The 15,486-nt window shown below is 33.4% G+C and overlaps 1 protein-coding gene across 1 annotated transcript; it reads left to right on the forward strand.

Annotated features, from left to right (window-relative positions):
* The first annotated feature begins 11,221 nt into the window (after positions 1-11,221).
* On the forward strand, positions 11,222-11,797 carry LOC142606311 (uncharacterized). Its single transcript, XM_075777682.1, has one exon. It carries the CDS (start codon positions 11,222-11,224, stop codon positions 11,795-11,797), a length of 576 nt encoding a protein of 191 aa, XP_075633797.1.
* Positions 11,798-15,486: the final 3,689 nt, after the last annotated feature.

The following is a 15,486-nucleotide window of genomic DNA, read 5'->3' on the forward strand; positions in this document are numbered from 1 at the left end:
ATTGTTTAGATCTGGCCGTTCATTTAATTTTAGTGGATAGCAGTAAAGTAGGTCGGTGTGGTTCTCCGCTTCTTCTTTTGTCTTGCGTTCTACGCTTCTGTCTTCTTCCTTTCTCAGGTTTTTCTCTTCCGTTCTTTTTGTACCCTTATATTCGTTCATGGTCACATTATATTCCTTTTTTCCTATCATTCTATGTATGAAAGAAAAAGCTACAGAAGCAGCTTGAAAGGAGGTTTTTGCAGGTATTTCGTCTCTACATACGATTTGGTAGTTTCTTACCATGTTGTTTTTGTCAGTAGCATGTAATCTGTATGTTACTAAAAAGTTTGTATTCTGGTTTGATTTTATTTTTTGATTGTTTTGTTACTGCAAAAACGAGGGAAGATTTAACAAAAATTTAACAGAGTACTTTTTGTATAAGCCGTTAGAAAACTGTGTTTTGATTTTAAAATGAACGTTTCTAAAAACACTTTGAGCAGTTGTGGTTGCAAAGATTTTAAAAATGCTATTTAATCTTCCAAAACACCTAACTAAAGAGACTCATATTACCGATGCATATCTTGAAAGGCAATCGATATACAACTATATCCTGTAGCATAATACTGTTTTTAACTAAATTTTGATGATACTTTTGAGATATGGCTATAAATTTTTAGATAATTTTATTATCAAATTATATGATCATTAAATTTTTTTTCGTACAATTTTATTTTTTTCATTGCATGAAGCTTAAGGGGTGCAGAACATATTTTTATTTTAAGCTTTGAAATAGCATTCTTGAACTTTTGACTTCCTCTTGAGTTGTAAGAGCATAAATTTGTATAAAAGTCTGGACATCTTTTGGTGCTATAGACGTGGCTGGATTTTAAATGTCCTATTTGAATTATAGCATATGTTTTAGATCATAAGAACTTTGTCATTAGGGTGCATGTTAATTAAAATTTCTTCCAAGTCTTGGTCATATATTCTTTTTAGAAAATTCTAAAGAGCATTTTAGACAGTATGAGTGCTTTCATATACAATTGATTTTAAATATGACCATCCTGTCATGTTATTTTTTATTTCCTTTTCCTTTCTAAAGCATTAAGTTTACTCCACTCCTCGCCCCTCGGTACAATTGGTTGTACAAAAATGACACCAAAAGTTAACAGAATTGAGGCTCTATGGTTTTTTTTTTTTTTGTTATAATGCACCCCCCATGGTGCAATAGCAACTATGGTCATTATATGGAAGGAGAAGCCATGAGAGTAGCACATGAGAAAACGTTTGTGCCGAACAAAGTTGATGCTGTATTTGCAGGTCATATCCATGCTTATGAAATTATAGGTTTTCTTGTCATTTTAACTTAATTTGAGTGATTGGTTAGAGATACAGTAAAGTATGTAGGTGATGAATCATTTCTAATAGAGTCTTTACTGATCCATTGGTTAATATATAAGCACATGAGTAAACCATTGTTGCTAGTATTGTCCTGTATTGGTACTATCATTAAGTCTCGACTGCTTTCATCTCTAATTGCCCTAGTTTTCCTAATCAATGATGTTAAGATGATTTTACAACCAAAACATAAATACTAAATGAAGAATCCAAGATTATTATTGCCAATTTAATAATTGTGGCTAGTGTAAAGAAACTCTTACTAATGTGCCAATTTAACTTGTCATTGTATCCATTACCCAATTTCAGAAGAATGGTGCAGTTCCAAATTGAGCACTAACAGTTGGTACTCCTAGGACCTCACGAGCACTTCTTACTTCAGGCAAATTCTTGGGAAAAACAAAAAGGAAAAAGGGGTCCTGTTGAGCAGAACTGCTATTGCAGATAAAGAAGCTTCAAGTGTTTGCATTGGGCAGGAATACAAAGAACAACCGGTTCCATCAAAGCAGCATTAACTATATAAACCAAAAAATTAAAAACAGGCCCAAGCTCAAATTATTGAAAGTTAATTTGATGAAGCAAGGAAATGTCCATCACAGATGATTATGCAATTTACCAATTCCATTGTGGTCCAACTTGTTGGGTGCTACATTTGGTAACTCTTTACATTTGACTAGTCTATAAAAGATTAAAAGCTAGGGGATATTAGATTACTTTTAGGACAGCTTTTGATATGGATTCATTGAGAGGCTATGTTAATGTATTTATCAATTAGCCGTGTCTCTCTTTTCTTCTCTAAATTGCTACGGCCAGAAACAATAAATTTGATTGACGTTATGGATGAAACTCTCTCATTATGCATGAAAATTGTGCCTTTTTTTTTTAACAGAACTTACAAAGGGTAAACATCTTTCTTTCCAATTCCTTTTCCAAAGTCGATGTTGAGCATTAAGGCTTCAGTTTGATTGTATCCCCTGATTGAATAGTCGACTATTCTATTTAGGCATCATATGCAGAATGGTGAACCATCTGGAGAGAAAAGGAATAATTCATCTGTATAATGTTTGCTGAAACTGTCCTTTATTATATGCAATCACTTCCTCTCCAAGAAGTAAAAATCTAGTAGCTAATATAGTTGGAACTGCACCACCACTACCTACTGTGTAATAGTAGAATCTGAGACAAGCATATTTGCACGTAAGTTGCCAAAACTTACATGGTAAAAGAAAAATGTGAAGGTATTTAATTTTTTTTTTATGGGTCTTGTAATTGTTAAGCAAACAAGAATTGATGTATGCATTTCATGTCATACTTGAATTTCAATCTATTTCTTCTAATTTTTTTCTTAAGAGTATGCATTAGTCAATCAAAAATCAGATGAGGATATTGGGCTGATCAATGAGAATAATAGGGTTGACAATCTAATGTAAACACAGCCAAACTCAACTGGGGTCAGCTTCATGGATCCTTAGAGTTGGCCACATGTACATTTTTCCGATATAATATTAATGATTATGATCTACTACTAGGTGAAAAAAATCAGAAAAGAAACAATTCTCGAGCTTCAAATCAAATAATAGTGGGGAGTTATTACCATAGCCTCTCTGGCTTACCCTTGCTTTCACTTCTTGAAGCGCCAACTGGCCCTGCTGCTATCACTGTCATAATAATGGTGGGAGGAGTTATTATTTGGCATGTAGCACCCCAAGGCAGACATGAGAAGGTTTTCCTCTTTCACTCAATACATAATCTGGCTTAACTTCTATACTTATGTGTACTATTAGAAACAATTTTGTGCTATTGCGTGGGTAGCCCCAAGTCCAAATGAAATGGGAGGGTTCATGTCAGGTTGACAGTGACACAGTACTGCAATATGAAACCCTTTGATTCAATAACCCAGATAGACATCCCAATGAACTGGATGAGGAGTTATTGAGCTTAATTAGTTGACTTATACCATTAACATACATCTCCTCTTAAATTTCCAACACCCACCAACTTGAAATTGTCAAAAAAATATCCCTTTATTCCATTCAGATTCACCTAGAGACACATAGGGACAGATATGAGAGATGCTCATACAAACTCAGAGCATGTCTTGTCTAAGTAAGTCTCACAATGTAGTGTATATATTGATAGGAGTTCCCGTATACTTGGCCTATTCATTGGGAGCTGTGACTTCAACATAAGCTACAAAATGCTGATTAGAAGTGTGGGACACAGGGAGTAGATGATTGTTTAAAACAATTCTTCACAACCATGTTTAACTAATGCAAAATGTTGAAAACGTTATCTGAGATAATGCAAAATGTATTATCCACAAAAGTTAGCTAAGATAATAAGTTTTGTGTGTGTGTGTGTGCAGGCAGTATCACTTACAAAGGTACAAGGCTACAAGCTAAGAACAAGTTAGATTCTCCGCCTATTGGAAAGGCCAGCAGTATGAACTACTGCTGATTCCAGGGTTTTCACATTGTCAATGTTGAATTCCCCAAACTATGACCTCCCCCAAGAGTAGCTACCATAGAAGCACCTTCTTCCTATTGCAAAACCCAATTTACACAATTTAACAACTCAATCGCGCAAGTGAAAATACGTCAAGAGTATTGCAACTCAATGTGCATAACAGAAAAAAGGATAGCCATTAAATCTTTATCAGACCACCAGGCAAGAAAGATGCTACTGATAGATAATGAAATTTCAACCCCAAATCTAGTCCAATCAAGTGAAATTAGCCATTGCAACTTCAAGGAAACAAAATTTAATACCCTATAGACATATATTTATGTAAAGATTAGCATCAAGTTACATAATCATTTAGAGTTAGAAATAACTGCGGGATTTCTTCTTGAAGATTTATTATGGTAATAGACTAACATATTTCGAATTTGGGTTCTTAAAGGTATAAAAAGTTCACAATTTGCCATTGCTCTTAGACAGTCACAAACTCGCGAGTCATTATGGAAACTACTAATCGCAAATCCACACGATGCGTGAAAATATACAACTATTTTGTAATATGGTATAATGTATGATTTATTCTATAAAACGTACTAGAAATATTATTTCTAAAATTATTTTTAATCTCTCCATCTCTATAAATAATATATAATTCTATTATTTTGAGTTTTTTTATATATAAAAAACTTAGGTGCATTTGATTGATATTTTTGAGATAAAAAATAGAAATAGTATTCTTTTTTCAAGTGATCTATATTATTTAAATTTTGTATAGTGTGGGATGGAATTTACAACTAAAATTTTTAAGTTCCAAAATTATTTATTTGAAATTTTCATTTTCTTAAGAAGATTATCTTGATAACCAAACCTCATCACAAATTTACAATTGATATTACTCAAATAATTTATAGAGACATTTAAATACATAATCATTTAAATATCTAAAAACTAACTCAAACCAACTCTATAAGAGGGATAGAGAGTGCATGTTATAAATAACTCAAAAAACACACTACCAAAATGTAGCATCCAAATGTAGAGACACAAAAAAAAAAACAAAAAAAAGATATATATATATATATATATATATATCAATCTAAAATAGAGTTGCAAGAAAGAATTAATAATAAAGAGAGAGAGAGAGAGAGAGAGAGAACAATCACCTTTTTTGGAAGAGAATGTGAGACAAATAACAAAATTACATAAAAGAAGATGAGTAGGAAAATATTCAAAAGAAAATGTATTATTGTAAACACCAAATTATTCAAGTCATGCTATGTAATCATTCTATCATTTCATAGGATAATATATAACAAACAAAGAAAATAAAATTAAAAAGATAAAAAATTAAAATATAACCAAATCATATCAACCTTTTTTTCTAAGAAACAAACTAAGTGCTAAACACAAACACACATTTAATTACACTCTCTCACCAAGCTCAAACACAATCATACCAACTTAAAGTAGAGTTAAACATTAAAATTCATCAATCTAAAGAATTAAACATCCACCAAAAGAAAGAAAGAAAAAAAAAAAAAATATATATATATATATATAGAGAGAGAGAGAGAGAGAGAGAGACACACACACACACACACACAGAATTCACCTTTTTGTGTGAGCAAAATATGGATTGAATGAAATAGAAAATGAAAAAAAAAAATTGGGGAGAAGAAGAGTCAAAATAAAAGGAAGATGAAGGGATTGAGAAATTGTAAAGTTAAGGTATAGAGTAGTGAGGAGATAAAAAGGTAAAAGTAAGTAAATATTGGAGAATGTGTAATTGTAAAATAAAAAATTAATAAGGAGAAAACTAATTTAAAAAAATTTGGAAAATAAGATAATGATGTGGCGCTAATATAGCTCAACAGGAGCACAGCAATATTAAACTCTACGCTTCAGCTTTTAGATATATATTGTAAAGTTTTAGACCCCTTAACACAATATATTTAACCTAATATTAAGCCAAATTGATTAACAAGTTAGTTAATTAACACTAGTGTAAGTGCACAATTGCACCTGGACCCAAAGACAACTACAGGCTCAGACCCAATGAGCTTTAAACAATGAAATTTGTAAAATGTGGGCTTAAAACCTAGGTTAGAAGTACTGAGAACTTGATAACAGGCTAAAATTTACAAACACTTGTAAATAATAAACGATAATTGCAAATAGACCTCCTCGGACGTAAGCCGAGGACCCTCTCTGTATTATTTCTCTTTCTTTCTCAAAGATTACAATTCCTAATTTCTTTCTTTGTCTCTTGGCCCCCCTTTTCTTTGGCGTTCATCCCCCTTAAATACTTCTTTTCCTGATGCTTTATCCACATGTTGCTCAAACCTCCTCCTCCCTAGATATTTCTTTTTTTAGTGCCTCTGAATAGTACCAGAAGTTTCCGTTCTACTGTTTAGGAGTCACTTCCCCATTAATGCGGCTAGGGAGGTAGGTGCAGAGTCTTTAATGTGGAGGTGGCAGCCTTTGCTTTTGGTATTTTTCTAACACCGGTGTACCTCGAAGGCTCAGGGTTTCCCCCTTTTAACCAACAGTCCTTTCAGAATTCTGTCTTGCCCTTCGTAGTGAATCTCCAAGTTCTCTTGGATCTGTCCGAGGAGAAACTCACCCTCGGTTGTATCCTCGGACCCTCGGCGTATGGGCCGATTCATAGTACTAACAAATTCTTAGATCAAGAGCAGATCGGCCCTCCTTGCTACAGCCCAAAAGGCCCAAATGCCCACTTGGGTTCCTTTACACCCCACAACTAGGTTAAACCAATATGTGTAAAACAAATATAATGCGGAAAAATAAAGAACACAAATATATGATGACTTAGGAAAACCAAACCGATAAAAAACTTGGAGAGGATTTAACCTAGTTATCCTCAAAGTAAAATAGATCCATTATGAAAGAATTGAAATTTTTACAGTAAGACTTAGACCACGACCCCATGATAACTCTGAGTCCACAGACTACTTCTTTCTTTTGATCCACTGCAACCACAAGTTCTCCTACTTGTGAATCTTGATCTTCTTGAATGTTCTTTTTGCAGTAACTGAAACGATCACCAAGCTCTTGACATCAATCTTGATCTTGATCTTGATAACCCTAAGTGTGTATAAAGGTAAACACATCTAGATCTCACAAGAGATTCAACACACAGCACATCAAAAAGCCTTCAAAACGTAGCTAGGGTTTTTCTTTTTATATGAGAAGTAAAACATAAATCCTTACATGTCAAACGGGCTTGGGCTGAGTTGGAAATTCTGCAGAAAAAACAATCTGCACGAGGTTCGATCAATCGAGTCTAATTTTCTATCGATCGAGACCTGCAATTTAGTCCAATAAGTTTTGCAATTACTCGATTCCAATTTTACAATAAAAAATACTTTGAGCAAGCCTAAACCTAGACTCTATGTTTTGATCATGATTTGCCAACATAATACATAATAAAGTTCTAATACATTAGTCTTTAAGGTCTTAGAACCTAACATATATAGATATAGATTACTTGAGTATTTGTCACTAAATCCTGTTGGGATTATATTTGTGGTGAATATGAAGTAAACCCATGTTCTTGTAATCTCCAATAACAATTATTCTAAACTAGGCCAAGCCAACATTATCCAATTGAAAAAACCACAACAAGATTGAAAAAAAAGAAAAATGTTGTTTGTTTATCTATTACGACCAGCAATGATAATTTGGAGGTCGGGGCAAAGCTTGGAAAGAGCAGTGGCAGTTGATCCTCCAACCCGACCCGTTCCTCCTAACACCAAAACAGGAAGGCAGTTGAACCCTGTATTCTCTCTCTTGAGTAGCACAGGCCAATGCAAACCCAGTTGTGCACTTCAAATGCAAGCCATAATCATTAACTAATTAATAAACTTCTCTAGCCTCTAACCTCTAGCCTCTAGGGTGGTAAATGAACCAAGTTGTTTATGAACATTTTGAGCTTGGCTCAGGAAAAAACTTGTTTATGTTCGTTTGTTTAGAAAACAAATCAAGTTTAAGCTCGATTATTAAACGAACCAAGCTCAAACATAAAAATGTGTTCGTGAACAACCTTGTGAACATGAGAGCTCGATTTAACTATACATAATATTATATTTCTATATGCATGCTACCTATAAAAATATATCTATATTTGTAGACTTGAAATTGGATTGTATAAGTTTGTGTGCGTACCCAATTTTCTGCTGATGGGCCAACTTAATAATTGGGCTCACAATTTACTTGTTTTATCGGGGTTTTTTTAGTATCCTGCAATGGGTAGCTCCTGAGTAGATTCACTCAAAGCCCTTTAAAGTAGCTAGCCTCTCTAACCGAATACATTTTTTTCTATGCTCGGTCACTTTCTTAATCCCTCCTCTCTAGTGTCTAACTCTTTCTTTGTCTTCTCTTCACCTATTTATAGCCTGGTGGTAATGGGCTAATAATGATTGCCCTCTAGCGGCACTCGTGCGGGTGGGGCCCAATTTGATTATTCTTGACAGAAAGTTATTTTGCGTTGGGAATAGGAGCATGGATGTTGGAACTAGTGCTAGCCGCCAAACGTTGCTCGGTAGCGGGGTTTTCCAAGGCACTCCCAATGCACCGATGTATAGCCGAACAATGGTGGTACCAAGACTACTATTTATGAGGACCGTCTTGCCATGCACTGAATTCCCAAATGATGGGCCAATGTCTTTGGGCCACTCAAAAATGGCCCTGAGGAATAGTGGGCCCAAGGCTGGATACTGTTCATGGGCCGAGTTGGATTAGGCCGAGAAGATGGGCCTCTTGACATATGTCGTACAATTTGTCAATAGTTTCACTTAATATTAAATTATTATTTGTAACTTATTAATGATATAAACAGTCTATTCGTAGGAAAAATTCATGGAATTGTAAAGAAATAAAACAATTTAGTCATGGTTTCATAATATATATAGGAAAATAATAAGTTAATCAAGTAACTTGTAAACAAACTCGAGCTTGCTCGATAAAAAATTAGCTAGGCTTGAGTATAAAATCTTGTTTGGCGATGAACAAGTTCAATAAAAAATTAGCTAGGCTTAAACATAAAATCTTGTTTGATGATAAACTTGAGCTTTGCTTGTGTTAAAAATAAATAAAGTAACAGTCTCATCTTTTTATCAGTTATCATTAGTATCACCGCACATCCTTAATGCGATGGTCACTCCATAAGTATAAGTGCTTGTGAGGTATGGGGGGCAAGAGTCGGGGTTCAAGTCTCTAGGAGGGAGCTTCACACATATATACACTTAAATTAGACAAAAGTAAAAATTTTATTTTGTATAAAAATAAAAAATAAAAAAATCAGTTATCATTAGTGATAACGTGACACTTTGATTTCCATGTTAGTGATGTCACTGATGTGGCTTCATATGGGCCTAATGCTTATGAATGTAGGACTCACCTAAAGGCTAAATCCAGAGGTTTGTGGGTCTGCTCACACTAGAAAAAGTATCTTATAAACAGATTATTTTTGGTCTTTGAACTATGATTCAACTTCAATTTTCATTGTCTAAATTTAAAATGTTGCAATCTCATCCAAACAAATTAAATTAATAAATTCTTTGCCATGAAAAGTATATCATTTATCCTGAAACATCATTTTTCTTTCAAAATATATAAAAGGAAGTGGTATTCAAGTATTTTTTGTCAAACTATTCCCCTCTATGTAAATGAGTTTCATGCACTAATAATATAGTGGAATGAAACTTGGGACCTTCAATTTTAATTATAATATGTTATTCAAGTTTATTGAACCCACTACCTAAGTATCCTTAAAAGGATTAAACATAATTTTTTTTATTTCAAAGTAAATAGAGACAAACTAATCTGTTAATTGCTTCCCTCAAAAAATGAAAAAGTTTTACCTATAAAAATTGTACAATTAGGGTCTGTTTGGATACAGCTGAAAACTAAAAACTAAAAACACTGTAACAAAATAATTTTTAAATGTGTGAATTGTATCGCGGGTCCCATTTTTAGGGTCCGTTTGGATAGAACTTATTGCTGAAAACTGAAAACACTGTAGCAAAATAATTTTTAAATGTGTAAATAGTACTGCGGGACCCATTTTTAATAAAAAATTACTAAAAACGTACATGAACAGTGCACGCACAGTGCGCGTTGTCCCCCCCCCCCCCCCCCCGCAGCAGAAAAAAAAAAATCAAAACGCAAAACGCAAAACGTGAAAACGTGTATCCAAACTCCACCTTATTTTAAAAAAAATGGCTGAAACAGTACATGAACAGTGCGCTACTATGCGTAAACAGTAACTACATCTTATCTCTTGATTGAAACCCGTGCACACAAAAAAAAAAAAAAAAGTCTGAAACATGAAAACTGAAATCGTGGACACTGGCATCTCTATCCAAACCCACCCTTAAGCTGAGTTTGGATACAGCTTATCTGCGTCTGCGTCTGCTGCTGCTGCGTTTTTTTTTTTTTTTTTTCTGCTGATGCACGGGTCAGGGGGGACAGCGGCTACTGTTCATGCTACTATGCATGAACAGTAGCCGCATTTGCTGACTTTTCAGCACATCTGTGGGTTCCGTGTACTGTTCACGGGACCCACAAACTTCACTTTACAGAATTTTTTTTATTAAAAATGGGTCTCACGGTACTATTCACACATTTAAAAATTATTTTGGTACAGTGTTTTCAGTTTTTAGTTTTCAGTTTTTAGCAATAAGCTCTATCCAAACGGTAATATATAAGCATGTGAATGGTAATCATTTGAAGGTTTTTTTTTTTTTTTTTCTGGTTTTGGAAGGATATATCTTTTAAGCCAGCCAACGTAAACCTACGTGATATTTAACTGTTATTTAGAATCCCTCTCCTTTTTGTTTTATATTCTTAATTTTCAATTTTATTTAAAAACCAAAAAAAAAAAAAAAGACCGACCTATGAAACGTAAAGACTCCGGAATTGATCCGAGTGAGAGAGGGATTAGCTAGGAAACCGAGTAAAGAGAGGAATGAGAATGGCAAAAAAGTAACTATAATATATATCACCTTATTATAAATACGACCTGTGACCTAAGAAAAACAGAAAATCTAGTAGTGATTCTTGTTACCTCTACAATCCTTGGATTAGTTTCTTTCTTTTTTGTTCTTCAATTCGTTTTCTATTGTAGTCTGGTTCTTGTTTGATTTCCTAGAAATAGAATACTTTCTTCTAGTTCCTCAAAGTAATTTCTTTCTTTGGTCTGGTTCTTGTTTGATATCAAAGCATGTCACGTTGGAGAAAAAATCAAGAACAAAGTCTTGAATCTTGGAGTTGGAGAGGTTCTAATAAATATTGTATGCAAACCCAGAAGAGAAAGTATAGTGTGCCTTCTTGGGAAAAAAGGTTTTGCTTTGTGGTGGGTTCAATGCCATGGAGTAGGTTATTGGAGGCCAAAAAGTACATATCCGAATCTGACAAGGTGATGAAGTGGAACGATTCAGCAGGAGAGAAGGCCTTCCACAGTGCAAAGGGTAGGTATTGGGCAAAGATCAATGGCCTCCCATGCAATATTTCCTTGCCCAATCCAGATATTTATATCGATAATATTGATTGGGACTCCAAGGTTGATCCTCAACTTTTTCTGGACTTGGAAGTCGCGAAGGAAGAGAAAAATAATAATGTGATTGACAATTCTTGTCAATTAATTTTGGACCAACCCATCAAGCCAACTGGTTGGGATGTATCATATAGTGATATTATTTTTAACAAGTCTTTGACTGGTATGATTGTAGGAGATAGTGGGGTTGGTGAGAATAAGAATGGTATCAATTCATGGGAGTGTAGCAATTATCTTGGTGCAAGTGATGACAATGATAGGAAAGTTGTGGGAAAGAAGAATGAGAATTATAGGAGAACAGTGCATGGCAATGAATGCAAGCCCCCAAGGCCAAGGTGTATGAATCCAAGGTTTCAAGCAGATCATGGGTTTCGAAGATATTAACATGGGTGGAAGACGTTAAAGTAGCCAAATAGGAGTCAAGGAGGAGCCATTGAAGTAGTTTGTAAGAAATTGTTGCTGTTATCTTTTGATGAAGCTTTAGCTGAGTTTCTCTTATTCTTCTTGGAAGACTTTTTTTTTTGTTTTTATTGACCTATTGGAAGACATTGTACTGCATATGAATTTTTTAATATATAATATACTACGCGTGAATTTGGCATGGGCTTAAAAGCCAAATTTTTCTCACTGTTCACTTTATTTTAACTGCTCTTTAGTTTATTTTTTATATTATTCATGAATTTTATTATATTTTTGATACTATTTATGTGTCTCATTATTATTTCAGCTACTTCTATTTTATCTACAATATTTTTGGTAAAAAAATTTCAATTTCAGCTAAATAAGTTGTTTCTAACAAGCCACATACGATAATTTAATATTTAGGGGTGTTTGGTACATGCACTTAAACAATAATTTTCAGTTTTTAAACAACATTACATGTATTTTCACATTTTTTTTACCTATACATATTTCTAAAATATACAAATAACATTATTAGAACAATATTACCACCGGCCGATTATTCCTAGTATGTTTGTTGTTATCTTCTGCGTGGCCAGAGATTGTTTTGTTGGGATTTAAATTTGTTAGAGCAACCATATCAGTTCGTGTAAAAATTTCATCTATTTTACACAAAAAACCTCCTTTTAAAATTTTACACATTCATTTTTACAAATAACCCACATCAGTTCATCTATTCTACTACATTTATTAATTAAATAATAATTTTCTCACTTTTTTTTATTATTTCTCCCCAACTACCTATACGCGCGCCACTTCATTTCTGATTAATTTCTCTCTCTCTCTCTCTCTCTCTCTCTCTCTCTCTCTCTCTTCATTTCTCTTTCGCTTTCTCTCTCTCTCTCTACCCATTTCTGTGTTTGCTCTCTCTCTATACCCACACTCTCTCTGAATCAACTCTCCCTCTCCTTGAAAAACTCTTCCTCCGAAACAACTCTCCCTCTCCCCGGAAAAACTTCATAGCTCCGATCCGCACCGTTCCACAAACCTCCAAGCTCCGATCCAAGCTCCGAGCTCCGATCCGCGCCATTCCATAAGCTCAGAGCTCTGATCCAAGCTCAGAGCTCTGATCCAAGCACTGATCTTGTTTGTGTATCTCTGTTTTTTTTTTTTTTTTTTGAGCAAGTGTATCTGTGTTGTATTGATTTGTCTGTGTGGATGGGTTTGTGTGTGGGTGTGTTTGTGTGTATCTGAGGAAAAAGAAGAAGATGAGCAGTTAACTGTTTTTTAGCACAGAGAAGAGAGAGAAAAAAACGAGCGAACGGAAATTAATAAAATAATCTATAAACGAGTTACAGTAACCGTGGAAATATACACGGTTACTGTAGCTCGGGTTGGATTTGCACAATTTTGCATGTTTTTACACCCACTGATGTGTGCTCAAAATGTGTAAAATTAGTAGTTTTTTGTGTTTTAGATGATTTTAATTGGACTAATGTGGTTGCTCTTAGAGATGATTAACTTTACAGGACACCATAGGTTGTCTATTTTGAATGACTGCCATAGTACAGTACGTGTTGGAACAGACACCAACCAAACCAATAATTATGTAAGACTTTATCACTTTACCAAATCCATCATTTACACCTGTATATTTCAACTTTCTTTCTATTTGCATTGAAGTAAATAAATGTCTTCTTACAATTTAAGTTCTGTTTGGATACAATTAAAAACTAAAAATACTATAATAAAATAAATTTTAAACGTGTGAATAGTATTGTAGGACTTATTTTTAATGAAAATTTTTTAAAAATTAAGATTTGTGGGTCCTGTAAACAATGCATAGGACCCATTGAATATGTAAAAAAGTCAAAAATCACGGCTTAAAAAAAAAAAAAAAGTATGAAACGCCAACTTAGCATTGTTCATAAGCGTCTTGCACTGCTCATGGACAATGAACAGTGCAAGAGGCGCTATCTAGAGAAAGTATATATATATATATATATATTGAAACGCCTTAAACGCAAACTGTGGACACAATAATTTCAATCCAAATGCCACCTTAGATTAATTTTTACGATGGAATCATAACATTTTAAATTTGGATGATAAAAATTGAAATTTTTTCTTTAGAAAAAATAACAATTGAATATAAATCATATCCAAAGAGCATAAATATATTTCTTGTACAAATGAGATCTAGATTTGGAATAAGGTCATCTCTTTAAATTTATTTTTATATAAATATAATAGAATTTTAAATCTATAGCGTCTACTACATAATAATTGCTCTTTAATTTTTAATCTTTCTCATTTCAAAAAAAAAAAAACAACAACAGATTTTTCATTAAAAAAATATTCCATGGTAAATAGGGTTGTGTATAAAAACTATATTTAGAGCGGAGCAACCTATTAGTTAATTTAATGCAATAAAAGTTAATTGAACAGTTTCAACAGGGATTTACAGAGAATCATAACAAGAACTATAAGAACCTTATCCTACACTATGCCTTGGAGCACGTGATTCAAGTTTTTAAACAGAATAAAATTTTCTTATTAAAAAATAAGAAAAACATATAAATATTACTTCTTTCTATCATAATTTAAGGATGGATTTTAAAGGAGAACGGGAAAAAGTGTAGTAAAGGAAGTTTTTTTTAATTGGTAAGATACACTCTCATCCAATACCAACGCAACAAGCTTAGAGACTCTTAACCCACTATCTCACCCTCCTGTAGAACTTTTAGGCGAAAAAAAAGTTGTGAAAATGAAGAGAAAAAATGATGGATTTTAGAAGTGTATACAATATATGAAAAAAGAACATATTTCTAATATTGTGTCAATTTCTTCTCATTATACTTCTTTTTCTTTTTAAATTCTTGTGTCAATAATTTCTACTTGAACTAAAATCCTAAAGAGACCGTAAGGACGAAGGAGTGGTCCAAGACAAGGAGATGACAGCAATCGTACCTACTGCACTATTTATGCATAGACCATGTCGTGGGTGTGATGAAGTAGCCACTTCAAACTCAGTACAGTTTAAGTCCAGTGTTCCAATGAATTGGGACATGAATAATTAATGTAAACACATGTCTAAATTGAGCATGTGGTTACATTTTGTCCTGTCCAATGTACCGGTGTCCTAGAGAGATAAGCAGTACTAGTGAAGAAGAACTAACCAAGTTTGAAAGATGGGATGGAGATTTTTTTTTCCCCTTTAGGTAAAGATCAGAAGTGCTACATCTATAATATTTTCACAATAAATAATAAGTGATTAGTTTTTATCAATTCTAATTTGAACTTATCGTTAAAATTACTTTTTGATCCATCAATAACAACTTATAGCCACCTGCTACTTAAAATTTTTTGTAAAAATATTATAAAAATGTTCTAAACATATAATCTCTCCAAGCTAAAAGCTTTCTTTTTTCTGTATGCGGTTTTGTGAACAATAACTTGCAGACAAAAGATGAGAGGGAATTCTGTAAAGCAATGGCCCTCGTCTTGAACCTTTTAGAATATCTCATTTTAACGCATTCGTGATTAATTTTGTACACATTCTTGTTTGGGTTTTTTTTTCCCAACCTATATAGTTTATTTGTTTATCTTATTAATTTATTTCTTAAATAAAATAAGTCAATAACCTTTCAATTAGTTTATTTTTTATCGAA

Source organism: Castanea sativa, chromosome 8, assembly GCF_040712315.1.
Source record: "Castanea sativa cultivar Marrone di Chiusa Pesio chromosome 8, ASM4071231v1".
NCBI classification, from domain to species: Eukaryota; Viridiplantae; Streptophyta; class Magnoliopsida; order Fagales; family Fagaceae; genus Castanea; species Castanea sativa.